Raw genomic sequence first — 12,944 nt, 5'->3', positions numbered from 1 at the left:
CGGGGACTTTTGGCTCGTATACTAGTATAGTTAGATTGGCTTGTAATAGTTGAACAGTTAGGATGTTTGTTTTTGTTTTGATGGTTTGACTCGATACTTTTGGAGAATGTAATTATAACTCTTTTGGGATTGTATATATTGTATTTAGTGCTCTTTCGAACTTTAAGTTTTGAGTCCTGGCGCGAGCTAGGCAGGCGGCCCGCCGATACCCTTGGGTTCGCCCTTGGGAGAAGTGGGGTCGTCAAATCCTTGGACAACATGATGACTCTGGAAGGAAGGACCAAGCCATCTACTATCTAAGCAAGAAGTTCATGCAGTATTAGGCTAATTATTCATTCATTGAGAAAAACTGCTGTGCATTGGCCTGGGCAGCCCAAAAGTTGAGACACTACCTGTTGAGCCATACCACTTATCTTATTTCCCGATCTGATCCTTTGAAATATCTTTTGGAGAAGCCGATGTTAACTGGACGTCTGGCAAAATGGCAGATAATTCTCTCAGAGTTTGATATCGTTTTCACTTCACAAAAAGCTGTCAAGGGGCAAGCTATAGCGGATCATTTGGCGGAAAATCCAAGGGATGAAGATTATCAGCCACTTCATACTTATTTCCCTGATGAGAAAGTTTTATTCGTAGGCGCTACAGATGATATAAGTGAGCAAAGCCCTGAATGGAGGCTTTTCTTCGATGGAGCTTCGAATTCTCTCGGAATTGGAATTGGAGCTGTTCTGGTTTCACCCGAAGGGAAGCACTACCCTGCCGCTGCCAAGTTGCAATTTGCTTGCACAAACAACATGGCTGAATATGAAGCCTGCATTTTTTGTCTCAAAATGGCTTTAGAAATGGAAATCAAAGAGTTGATAGCTTTCAGTGATTCAGATTTGCTCGTGCATCAAACCTTGAAGCAGTGGATAACCAAAGATTCAAAAATTCCGCCCTATCATTGCAGTCTGCTCACTCTGGCCAAGTAATTTCGAAATTTGGAGTTCAGACATCTTCCACGAGCCCGAAACGCATTTGCCGATGCTTTGGCCACCTTAGCTTCTATGATCCAATATCCTGATGAATTGAGGATGGAGCCAATTCCGATTCAACTTCAAAACAAGCCTGCCCACTGTTGGGTTGTAGACAAGTCCTCCGACAAAATTCTGTGGTATAATGATCTTAAGGAGTTTCTCAAAACAGGATCTTATCCTTTGCATGCTAATACAAAGGACAAAAGTTTTCTGCGTAGAATGGATTCAAAATTTTTCTTGAATGGAGAAGTTTTATACAAAAGAACCTCGGATTTAAATCTTTTAAGGTGCATTGATGAAGATGAAGCTCAATATATGATGAAAGAAGTGCATAGTGGCGTTTGTGGACCTCACATGAATGGCCATTTGCTGGCGATGAAAATCATGAGAACCGGATACTTCTGGCTTACTATGGAGCATGATTGCATAGATTTTGTCCGGAGATGTATAAAGTGTCAAATGCACGGTGACATTATACGTGCTCCACCCACTGAATTGCATAGCATGACCGCCCCATGGCCCTGTTCAATGTGGGGTATGGACGTGATTGGTACAATCGATCCTCCTGCTTCAAATGGTCATCGATTTATATTAGTGGCGATTGAGTACTTTGCTAAATGGGTTGAAGCGGAGTCATTCAAACATGTCACGAAAAAGGTAGTTGCCAATTTCCTGAGAGATCACATCATCTGTCGCTTTGGAGTACCCGAAACTCTTATTACAGACAATGCCAAGAATCTGAACAATGACAAGGTAGATGGACTATGCGAGCAGTTCAAGATCAGACACCGTAATTCTGCCATTTATAGGCCTCAAATGAATGGAGCTGTAGAAGCCGCAAACAAGAATTTGAAGAAGATTATCCGCAAAATGATAGAAAGGCATCGCGATTGGCATGAAAAGTTGCCTTATGCATTGATGGCGTACCGAACTTCTATTCGGACATCGACTGGGGCAACGCCATATTCACTCATGTATGGAATAGAAGCTGTATTACCAGCTGAAGTTGAAATTCCGTCGCTACGAATCCTCATGGAAGCTAAATTGGAGGAGGCTGATTGGATGAAGCAGCGCCATGAGCAATTGACTTTGATCGATGAAAAACGGCTCAATGCTATCTGTCATGGTCAGTGCTATCAGAAACGTGTGGCCCGGGCTTACAACAAAAAAGTCCATCGGCGTGCATTCGAAGAAGGTGACAAAGTACTAAAGCGGATTTTGCCAATGCAAGATGAAGCTAAAGGCAAATTTGCTCCAAATTAGCAAGGGCCGTTCATTGTCCAAAAGGTATTACCTGGCGGAGCTCTTATTTTGGCAGAAATGGATGGACGAACATTTCCTCAACCCATCAACTCAGATATGTGCAAAAAGTTTTTCATTTGATCACGCAAATTTTCTTTAGAAATTGATGCAAACGGCGAAATGCAAGTCAGGCCATCTTCTTTTACACTCAAAACATTTTTACCTCTACTTGTCCCCTTTGAGCCATCAGAGTTGACAAATTTTCGTTTGATAACCCTTGAGAATTGCAAGCCCCACACTGGGGCAAATTCATTTTTGAAAGAAGAGATGATCAAAAGGAAAAGAGAACCCTACACTGGGACAAGTTTAGTTTTAAAGAAAAATGCAAAAGTGAGGAAAATGCAAAGAGAGAAAATCCAATCAAACTGGGGCAAAATTCCTTGGTTTCGTTTAAAAGTTGGAGATAATTTCAAAATGATGCAATCTCAAGTTATTTCACCCCTTACATCAAAATTTGCTTTCAAACCTCAACTTTTCTTGAAAAACACCCCACCTGACCTCATTACAAAAGCCTAAAGTCCTGGCTTTTGTCATTTGCTGCATTTCTATTAGAAAATTTGTTAATCAACTGGCAAATGATGTCCATAATGCCTTCACCTAAAATTCATAAGGGAAGTGCATTTTACTGATACCAACAATCTTTTAACCACATTTCTCAGTTGATCGGGAATTAGGTAGTTCTGCTGTTCTTTAGGTGAAAACCCGCAAGGGTGCCTCAAAAAAAATGAATGAAAAATGAATGAAAAAATGAAAAGAAAAGAAAGAGAAAAGAAAGAAAAAAAGGAAAAAGAAAAGACAAAAACAAAAAGGGTGGGGGCAACCTTGGTGAAAACCCGAAAGGGCGCCAAGGCAGGTTTTCTCAGCAGACGAGCTCGAGAAGGAACAGCTGGTGACCTGGTTCATTTAGGGTTTTCCTCATATTTGTGATACTTCTGCCAGTATCGGATTCCGAAGAGAAAATATCCAAAGTCTTGAATATGATATTCGTTGGCTAAACTTGTATTGTCTATACGAATATTCTTTTGCAAAATGTATCTTTTATAAACCTCTTGGTTGTTCTCAATTATTTGTGCATGACTGCTTATGATTGTCTACATTCTTTTGCATGCTCATCTTTGCCTGACATAGGAAATCATCTTGCATATACATTGATTTCACCATTGAATTCAAATGAATGATAAACCCTAAGGTTTATGCAAAGATAGGGGATTCAATCATCTATTACAAGTGAGTGACATGCAACAAAGCTGCCACCTAGATTGGGTGACGTGGTAAATCCGTATTCTATCAGTCTCAGAAATTGAAAGGTTTCAAGTTCGACTAAGGCAAACGCCGCAGAGCAGAAGTAAAAGCATCACAAGACTCATGTTACACGATTCTCAAGGCAAACCGGATCAAATGATGGTGGCAAGTCCATTATTTTTTCTTTTCTTGCAGGAACGTTGCATTTACAAACAAAAGCGGCCACTCTCCTTTTGGCACCTAAATCAATGACAGACAAAGCTTCCCAGTAAGCAACGATCGATGTTATTTGCAAAGCTCGATCATAAGAAACAACATCAGCTATCGCTTCAGTCACAGAGATCCAAATTTCCCTCTTGGTACAAAAGTTGAACTACTCTCAAATAAAAAACTCAATTCATGGTTTAAACTTCCCCAGTGAAGTCCCGTTTTAAATTCCTGTTCGGGTCAGTCCCGTTTTAAATTCCTGTTCGGGGTTTTAAATTCCTGTTCGGGTCAGTCCCGTTTAAAATTCCTGTTCGGGTCAGTCCCGTTTTAAATTTCTGTTCGGGTCAGTTCCGTTTTAAATTCTCGTTCGAGCCAGTCCCGTTTTAAGTTCATGTTTGGGTCAGTCCCATTTTAGAATTCCAGTTCGTTGAGATCCTTTTGCAGCCAAATAACACAGGTAGGTATTTGGTGTCTACTTCTTTGTCTCAAGTTTTTCCAAAACTCAGATAAAGAGGGGCAAACTGTAGACACCAAATTTTAGCGTGATTTCATTTACTATTTATTTCTTAGTTTTTATTTGTCGTGTTAAATTTTATTCACTTTTTAGTTAGTTTTTTATTATTTTTAAGGTTTTAGCGTAGAATTTATCGAAAAGGAAAAATCATTCACAAAAATGTTTTATTTTTCTTTTAGATTCAAATTTAATTTATTTTGTTTCAAATAATTCTTTGAAGAAAAAAGAAAAAGAAGGAAAATCATTCAAAAATATGCTTTAGTCGTTTTAATATAATGTTTTCTCGAAAAAAAAAAAGAGAAAAAGGAAAATTAGCATTTCATTTTTATCTTAATTAGCATTTCTTCATTAGTTTTATTTATTTATTTATTTATTTATTTATTAGTTATCTATATTAATTAGTTATTATTAAAATAAAAAAAAAAGGATGGCCGCGGCATGCAAGCTGCATATTTTTGCAGCTTGCAAAGGACGATCACAGATGCCCATCGAAGGGCTGGATGTGAAGGCAAGGACAAACCCCTCATCAGCACCCTTCATGTGAGGGTTTAAGAGATTGGGGAGTTCATATAAAAGGAACGAGAAACAGCAGCCGCAAGGGTTTTATTTTGGAGTTGACGGCAAAGGAAAACAAGAGAGACTGACGGCTAGGAAAAAACCAGAGAGAGCTGAAGTTGGCGGCTGAGTGAAAGAAAGGCTGAGAGAGAGTGAAAGAGAGGGAGCCGAGAGGGGAGGTAGCCATAGTTTGAGAGGAAAAGGAAAGGAAGGCTGAGCTTTGGATAAACCAGAAAGTAGAAAAGGGGAAGTGACGGGCTGGTATTGAGAGAGGCATCTGCCGAGGAAAAGAGAAGAACTAAAGAGGAAAAGGGAGAGCTTGAGAGGCTAACGGCTAGATTGAGGAAAAGAAACAGAGAGAGGGACGACTGTAGAAAGCAAAAGCTACGGGAGGCTTGTTGAGTTAACGGTTGTAAAAGAACTGGAAAGCTACTAGATCCGAAAAAGATGAGGTTCAAGATTCAAAACCCAATCTCAGTTTTCTTCATCGGAGTCAGTGACTGATTTCTTCATCGAACCCGAGCTTCAAGTCCAAAGGTGAAACAGGTAGTCTTCAATCCTTGTTATCGTTCATTTCTTTTCAGATGGAATCTGGTCTGTGTAACCAGAGATCTTAGGCTTTTACTTGCGTTTAGATGTTGAATTACTGGAGTAAAGTTTGATGCTTGGATGTATTAGGAGGCAGTCCGTCGTTTTTCTTGCATCCATTTCCATTTCATCAACCAAAGTTGTTTCCTTTTTGTTGTTTTCTGTGTCGGACATAGCCAGGGCTGATGGCACTTGTTTTTTATTACCATTTTTGTTTTCTAAAATCTGGAATCAATTCTGTTTTTTCTTTTGCACTTCATTCGATAATCTGGTTTGGAGAATTCTGGGAAATGCATCATTTATGACTGGGTTTTGATGATAGGATGCATAAGGTCTTACTTTTGTTTCGAAGAGATTGCCGTTTGCTGTGAATTAGTTTTACTTCCAGATTTGCATGTTTTCTTGAATCTTTGTATTGAACATGAAGAACGATGCCTGGTGTTTCTATATTTTGATTCCAGTCTTTCTTTTGTTTTGGATGAAATACTAAGTGGTGGACCGCATTGCCTAAGATGTCAATGTTACAGAAAGTTTTGTAAACCTTGCATGAAGTTGCTTGAACTGTTTAAATTTTTGCATGCCTGTTGTTTGACTCTTGGTGCCTACATCTGCAAGTTCATGATGCGAAATGAGAGGTTTGGGTAGTTGTGTTTGGCTTTGGGTGTGCTTGAAGGCTGAATTTGCAAAGTGCCGAATTATAGAAGGCTTTGCTGCAAGTTTTCTTCTTTCTTCTGTTGCTGTTAGTTTCTCCCCTTAATGGTCAGCCCCAATCCTTTGTTTCCACCCTTCAATGAAGTTGCATGTTTAGTCGATGATGGAGAGGTAGAAACCTGCTATATGACAAACCTGTTTTGCATGATAGAATGAGTAGAGTTGCGGCTGGAAAATTGCCGCAAGTTTGGAAACCAAAAAATGCAGCAGTTTGGTTTGTTTTGTTGCAGAAGCTTTTTGCTTTCTTTTGTTATATGAAACTTGCATGAAAGTATTCTCATAATCCCTTTGTTGTTAAGTTGAAACCATGTTTGATCAGTGTGCGTTTGGCACTTCATTAGCATGAGTTTGAAGCTGCAAAACTCGTAGCAAAGCAGAAAGCTGTTGCATTCTTATTGCTGTCTTTCTTTTCCATGAATCTTTACACTTAATTCGCATGTCTAATCTTATGTCTAAGGGAAGGAATGGGATTTTGATGTTTGAGTTTGCAAGTAGAGGTCTAAAAAAGGAAAAAACTTGAGCTAGCTATGATCGAATGCTTGCTGTGAAATAGCAAGTCAGGATTGCCGAACCCTTTTGCATAGATTTTTCCAGCATTGGCATGAATTTTCTTCTATGTTTGAGTTGATCTGAATGCTAAAATTGTGTGTTGTGGTGTTTAGATCCGTTTTTGGGTGTTTTGTTGAAAGGTTTTGGGTCACGATTGATGTTGAGGTTGATATGTATTTGTAAAAATGAAAGTTGCAGCTAGTTAAGTTACAGAAACAGATTCTGCGTATGTTGCATGAGCTGCATGAAAATGTTGTCTGAATTTTTGCCTTTTGATCCCCCAAGTTCCCTTTGTTGCACTGAGGCCCAATTATATTTTAATTTTTTGCAATTGAGTCCTAAAGAACTTGCAATCTGAATCATGACTTGGCCTTTTCATTACTCTTGAACCTTCGAAGTGCTTAAATGTTCTAGTTGGACTCATATGACTGATTAAATGTTTGCAACCGAATCCCTTTTTACATGATAACTTGCCTTGACATGTCTTCATGTGAATGGTGGATAATTTTCAATGGTTTTCTAGGATAAAATCGTGAAGGCTTAATAATTTGGAGGAATTCATAGTCTTGGTTTCATTTGATTCAGTCTTTCTTAGATAATTTTGTTATTTAATCATAACAAATAATTTCTGTGAATAGTTTTTTCTCTTTTTGTTTTTTTTTTTTTTTTGCATTTGATTGTGATGGATTCCCCCTTAAGCATTTCAATTTAACACTCCACTTTAGATTCTTGAGACCTTTTATTTGAGATCGAGTTTTGCTTGCACGTGCATGATCTATTCCATATTTGATTTTCGTTTCGTGTTTAATTTCCACTTTTGTGTTTAATGGTTGTTTCATGTGATTATTTGATAATTAAAGTGGTACCTTGACCCATTTATTGTTTTGGAGGATAAATTAGTAGTTTCACCTCATTAGGGCATCGACTCAAGGGAGGTATATCTAATCCTTTATTCCTTACTTTATTTGACTCTACGTGCTCCTATGTGTTATGTGTGAATATGCATGCTTTAAGTCGCTTTCCATTTCATGTTTAATTGCCTATTTCGCTTTCTTTTTATTTCATTTTTCTTAATTTGCAAGTCATTTGAAGGCACTTGAATGCCAAGTTGTAATAGCTAGGTTATTTTTTTTTTTATTCCGTTCCCCCTCCTAGATTGTAGTAGGCCTACTCCCCCTCAAAATGTAATAGTTAGGGCCTTAATTACCTTATGTGTCTTGCATGTCTATGTGCTATATGTTTAATCGTTTTCTTAGGTTTTGGCATCTAGATATGCATGCTTATGTGTTATGTGAATTACGTGCTCACATGTTTACTTGCTTTAATTACGCCTATTTACTTGTATATGGTGAATGCAAATGGACGTCACCTCACTAGTCCAATGCTAGTGGGAAATTCTAGACATGGGCTAGTCCAACGCTAGACCCTTAGGGACCCCTTCGCTAGATCATGTTTGTATGATTACATTACACTTCATGCATATTTTTCCATTTTAGGATTCTTATCATTTTCACATACTATCTCCCCTAATAGAATATCCCCTTACCCCTATGTATATATAACATTTAGATTTGCATCACATTTAGGAAAGTAGGGGGTAGATTAGTGCATTTTGCCTGATTAGACTAGGGAAACTCCTTGAATATGGGATATAGACGAGTGTGGCTTTTTCTAAGCTTTAGCACGATTGTATTCCCTCTATCAAAGAAAAAATTGAGTCACGATTTAGGTCTCCCCGTGCCCAATATGCATGCATTCCCTAGGCTCATGCATTCTAAATCCACTCTATCATTACACTTTCACTTTCACTCCCATTTGCACACGTACACCTTTTTTATCCCTTCACTTGCACACGAACACTTGTAAATACATTTGCACACCTCCACTTACATCCTATTTTTTTTATTATTTTTTCTCTTACTTCACACAAACTCACGTTTTCACATAGCATGCATTCATTTCACTCACTTTTACGTCATTTAGGACTGTGTGACCTCTCCAAAGGGTCATTATTGGGCTTCACAATTAATATGATTGGCACCACTCAACCTTTGAAGAGAATTTTTCCCAATACCCCTAGGTCTAGGATTTGCATTCATGTAGTACATCCAAATGTAATAAATTCTTTGGTTAAAACGAGAAAATCTTTGATTAAATCACGCAACTAGCCTTGGCTAGGTCAAAGGGGTGCCTTGGATTGTATCTTTGCCTTCCCCTTCGTCAAATGTGGCTCCCGAACCTTTTTCGTTGGTTTACGTAGATTAGGAGTCGTTTAAAAGGGGTTTCTTACTACTTTTTCCTATTTTTCTTTAAAAATTCATTTTTAGGTGACTTGGTACACCTTAACTCATTACCAAGTGGCGACTCCGATTTCTTTATTTCAAAAAAACCCTTTTTAAACTATAATTTTGGGTCAAATCGTCGCATTCTCAAAACCCCCATTGAGGCCCACTTTTCTTTTAAATCAAAATTCGTTTTCCAATCAAAAAATCGAATCAAAAATACATTTTTTAACCATTTTATTTTATTTATTCAAAAAATGGGGCGCGACAGTTTCATTTCGACAACCGAAGCAAGAGCATGCTGAAGTTGGTAGTGGACTCTCGTTCATCAATAAAGGAGTGGAAACGAAATTTTGTATTCGTCCCCGTCGAGGACTTCCCTAAGAGTTTCTGGTAGAGGCTGCCTACCTCAGCCAAGGATCCTTCCTCAGGTTAGCATGAAGAGGAGAGTTTTTGCAAACTTCTCGGATCGGATCTCAGGATCAATAATTAGGCATATCCCGAAACGGCTCTTATGGACGGCGGGATCGGCCGAACTCTAATCAAATCGGACCGTCCTCTCCATTTCTCTACTCGACTCGAAAAATATTATATTCTTCAATTCATTATTTTATTTTTTCTTTCCCTTGATTCTAAGTAGTAATCCTTTTCCTTTTGCAGTGGTGAGAGTTTCGGACCTTATCACCTCGGGCACAGCTACAGTGGCCAAGAACTCACAAAAGTGGAGAGCTCCTGTTCAGATCTCGGGAGCACAGAAGAAAAAAGGTACCTCGGGTGCCATAGCCAGCACACCAGTAACAGTCGTCCCCAATGGCACCTCGCGGATTTCTACAATTTCCGAAGGAGTGGCTACCCGAGGTGAAAGAGTGGCTACTCGAGGTGTAACAATTACCGCTCCTCAGCCGGGCCGGAATAAGCAGTTTCAAACTACCAAGGTGCAAGTCACGGGGTCATCCCTTTGGAACCAGTATCTCGTGTCACCCCAACCCGCTGGAGAAGACAAGAAGCATCTCGGGTGGCGCTGGTGTCCGGAGTGGGATATCAGTATCAATGACTGATGCAAGGACCCTAAGGTGGCCCATCATCTTTTGGTCCACTCCAGTCTGCCCCGGGACCATGCCTTTGCCACAAGGTTCAATTCTGACAAACTGATGCAAAGTGCTTCAATTGCTTGGGCTTCTACTTCGGCATTTTTCTCCGAGGTGATGTAAAGGTACACCAATATGGTTGAGAATCAGCCCTCAACCGAACTTTTAGATAGTGTTTCTGCTGAAAAATAGTTGAAGTTGGCCGAGACAAAAAGAGATCAGGCCCTCAAGCAAAGAGACATCGCGGTGGCCGAGATGGAGCAAGTTGAGACCACGATGCACTCCTTGAAAACTGCCTTGAAAAAAGAGAAGAACCGATGTCTTAAAGAGGAGCAGTCTTCAAATGAGGCTATTGACAAGGTTGGGAGCTTGGCTGTGGAGGCTTTCCGCACCTCCGAGGCCCTTACGCGTGATCTTGGCGAATTGACCCTGTCGAGTTTCATGTTTGGCTATACCTCAGCTGTCCAAGATGCTGCTCCCCATCTCACCTCAGAACAATTGGACTTGCTCAAAGATAAGAACAACTACAATGAAGATGCCAAGGAGTTATGTGACCGCATGGCTGAGGGTACCCAGGTCGGGAAGAACCTGACTAAAGTGCGGGAGGAATTCAACTGCAAGATGGCCGATTTCGAGTTGAATCCAGAGGGTAGCGAGCTCAGCGACGGGGCAGTAGGAGAGACCGGCGCAGGAGAGGGTTCAGCCGAGGCGTGGGGCTCTTATAAGAGCCTTCAACCTCGGCATTTTGCACTTGGAATTTTTCTACTCTTGTAATGGTTATATTTTCAATGAAGTCACTTCTTCTGTTCTTATTTCTGCTTCTTCTTCCACTTATTCTTCCACCTCTACTTGTCCTCTTATTTTCTTTAACAACACGAAATAGTGATGCTAAGAAAATAACTAGGTAAACAGAAGATACATCACAAGTAGTCCGGAGTGGAACATAGATATTTTAAAGATAATACAATTTAAGATTCTCGGCATGCCAAGTTCAGAGTACCAGAGTACCATCTCGGTAAGCTAACATACAATAGCCATTCTGGTTGGCCTCAACTACTCAATATGGCCCCTCCCACTTCGGAATTAATTTGTCCTAGGGCTCTGATCGACTGACTGAATTCTTGCGTAGGACAAGGTCTCCCGAGCTAAACCGAAGGTATCTGACTCGAACATTATAGTAGCGAGGTAGCATTCTCTTGTAGCGCAGACATCGCTGCTTACTTCAGCTATGCCTGCTAGCGTGAAAATTTTGAAACTTAAGTGGTACGTTGAGTACACAAGCCGCAACGCATTCAAGGTGGGTCGCCCCATAAGCAGATTATACGGGGAATCAACTTTGATCACAACAAAATTGATAGGGACGGTTCGGCACCGAGAGTGCTGTCCGACTGTCACCGTCAGCGTAATCATCCCTTCCGAGTGGACAACGTGTCCCCTGAACCCCACTAGAAGAGTCTTCACGGGTATGAGTAGATCTCTGGTCAACTTCAGACTTTCAAAAGTCCGGTAGTATATGACGTCTACCGAACTTCCGAGGTCAACATACACCTTTTTCACTCTATAGTTATTGGTCAATAATTCAATTACCAAGACCTCGTGACTACTTGAAGCGGTTGGGACAGGATCACTTGGACCATATGTGTTTGTCTCAGTAAGACGGGAGCTCGCCTCAACATGGTCTGGATTAGCTTGTCAATAGGTCCTTTTACAGGAGTTTTGACTATCTCCTCCTGTCGGACCCCGATTATGGTGTTGATGATCCCGACTATGTTTGACCCATAACCAGGGGATCCATCTCGAGGAGGTCTTCTCGTCTTCCTAAGATCTTCAAAAGGTCGGCAACTGCTCCTGGACCACCTTCTCAGCGGGACTCGCCTCGGTTATTTTCTCGACAGGACTCTCCTTGACAGTCTTGGCAGGTGTCACTCCTCTGGCATTCTCCATCACTACGAACAAACTGCTTCAGGTACCCCCGCTTGATTAAGTCCTCAATATCTTTCTTTAAATTGTTGCAATCTTCAGTCTCATGCCCGATATCTCGATGATAAGCACAACAAAGGTTGAAATTCCTCTTTTCCTTCTTTCCGACCATCCTTGGGGGAGAACGCCTGAGGGGGTTCTGCTCCATGACAGACAGGATATAAGATCGGTTGGTTTTTAACGGAATGAGTTCAGAATCAGGGACAGACAACTTTCTCTTGGCAGTTCTATCGAATACACTTCGGCGATCTCGGTTAGGACTTTGGAATCTGCCAGCGGTGCTAGCCTCACCTCGGCTTGATTCTTTTTTCCTTCGGGAATCAGTTCTCGAGGGAGTTACCTGAGCTTCTCTTTTCATGCAGTTTAGGTCCTCGGGTTGTATGCTTTTTTTGACCTTTTGCCAGAACTCTCGAAGTGTACGAGGGAATTTCTTATGTGCCCCGGTGTTGAACACTCCGGCGGTGAGCCTGTTGGTGAAGGCAGCTATAGTTACCTGCTCCTTGGGATCAAGTATTTGCACGTTTTTATCTTGAAATCTCTGCACATAAGTACGGAGGGACTCCCCCGAATTCTGCTGTATATTTAGCAAGTAAGCCGAGGTCTTTATCGTCGGCGTGGAAGATATAAATCGATGGAGGAATTTGTCCACCAACTCTCCCAGGATGGAGATGCTCCTAGGTTCTAGACCCCAGAAATATTTTCGAGTAGTCCCTTGCAGAAATACTGAAAACGTCCTACAAATAATTGGGTCGGAAATACAGTATAATCGGAAGGCCGAGATGAACACGTGAATGTGATACTCAGGGTCACATCGGCCATCATAAGATGGTATGACGGGTAATTTGAAGTTTGAGAGAAGCCTCTCCTCGTTGATGTCGTCCGTGAAAGGTGGAGCCCTCATATAATCCAT

General features: G+C 40.7%; 1 protein-coding gene across 1 annotated transcript; it reads right to left on the bottom strand.

Annotated features, from left to right (window-relative positions):
* Positions 1–11,915: 11,915 nt before the first annotated feature.
* Positions 11,916–12,944, bottom strand: LOC113708473 (uncharacterized). Its single transcript, XM_027230928.2, has one exon. It carries the CDS (start codon positions 12,942–12,944, stop codon positions 11,916–11,918), a length of 1,029 nt encoding a protein of 342 aa, XP_027086729.2.

This window comes from Coffea arabica, chromosome 9c, assembly GCF_036785885.1.
Source record: "Coffea arabica cultivar ET-39 chromosome 9c, Coffea Arabica ET-39 HiFi, whole genome shotgun sequence".
Classification (NCBI taxonomy): Eukaryota; Viridiplantae; Streptophyta; class Magnoliopsida; order Gentianales; family Rubiaceae; genus Coffea; species Coffea arabica.
This window is presented reverse-complemented; position numbering and strand designations above follow the sequence as displayed.

Excerpts from the sequence above, each read along its gene's own strand:
- LOC113708473 (XM_027230928.2), bottom strand. The coding sequence starts at position 12,944 with ATGGATTATATGAGGGCTCCACCTTTCACGGACGACATCAACGAGGAG.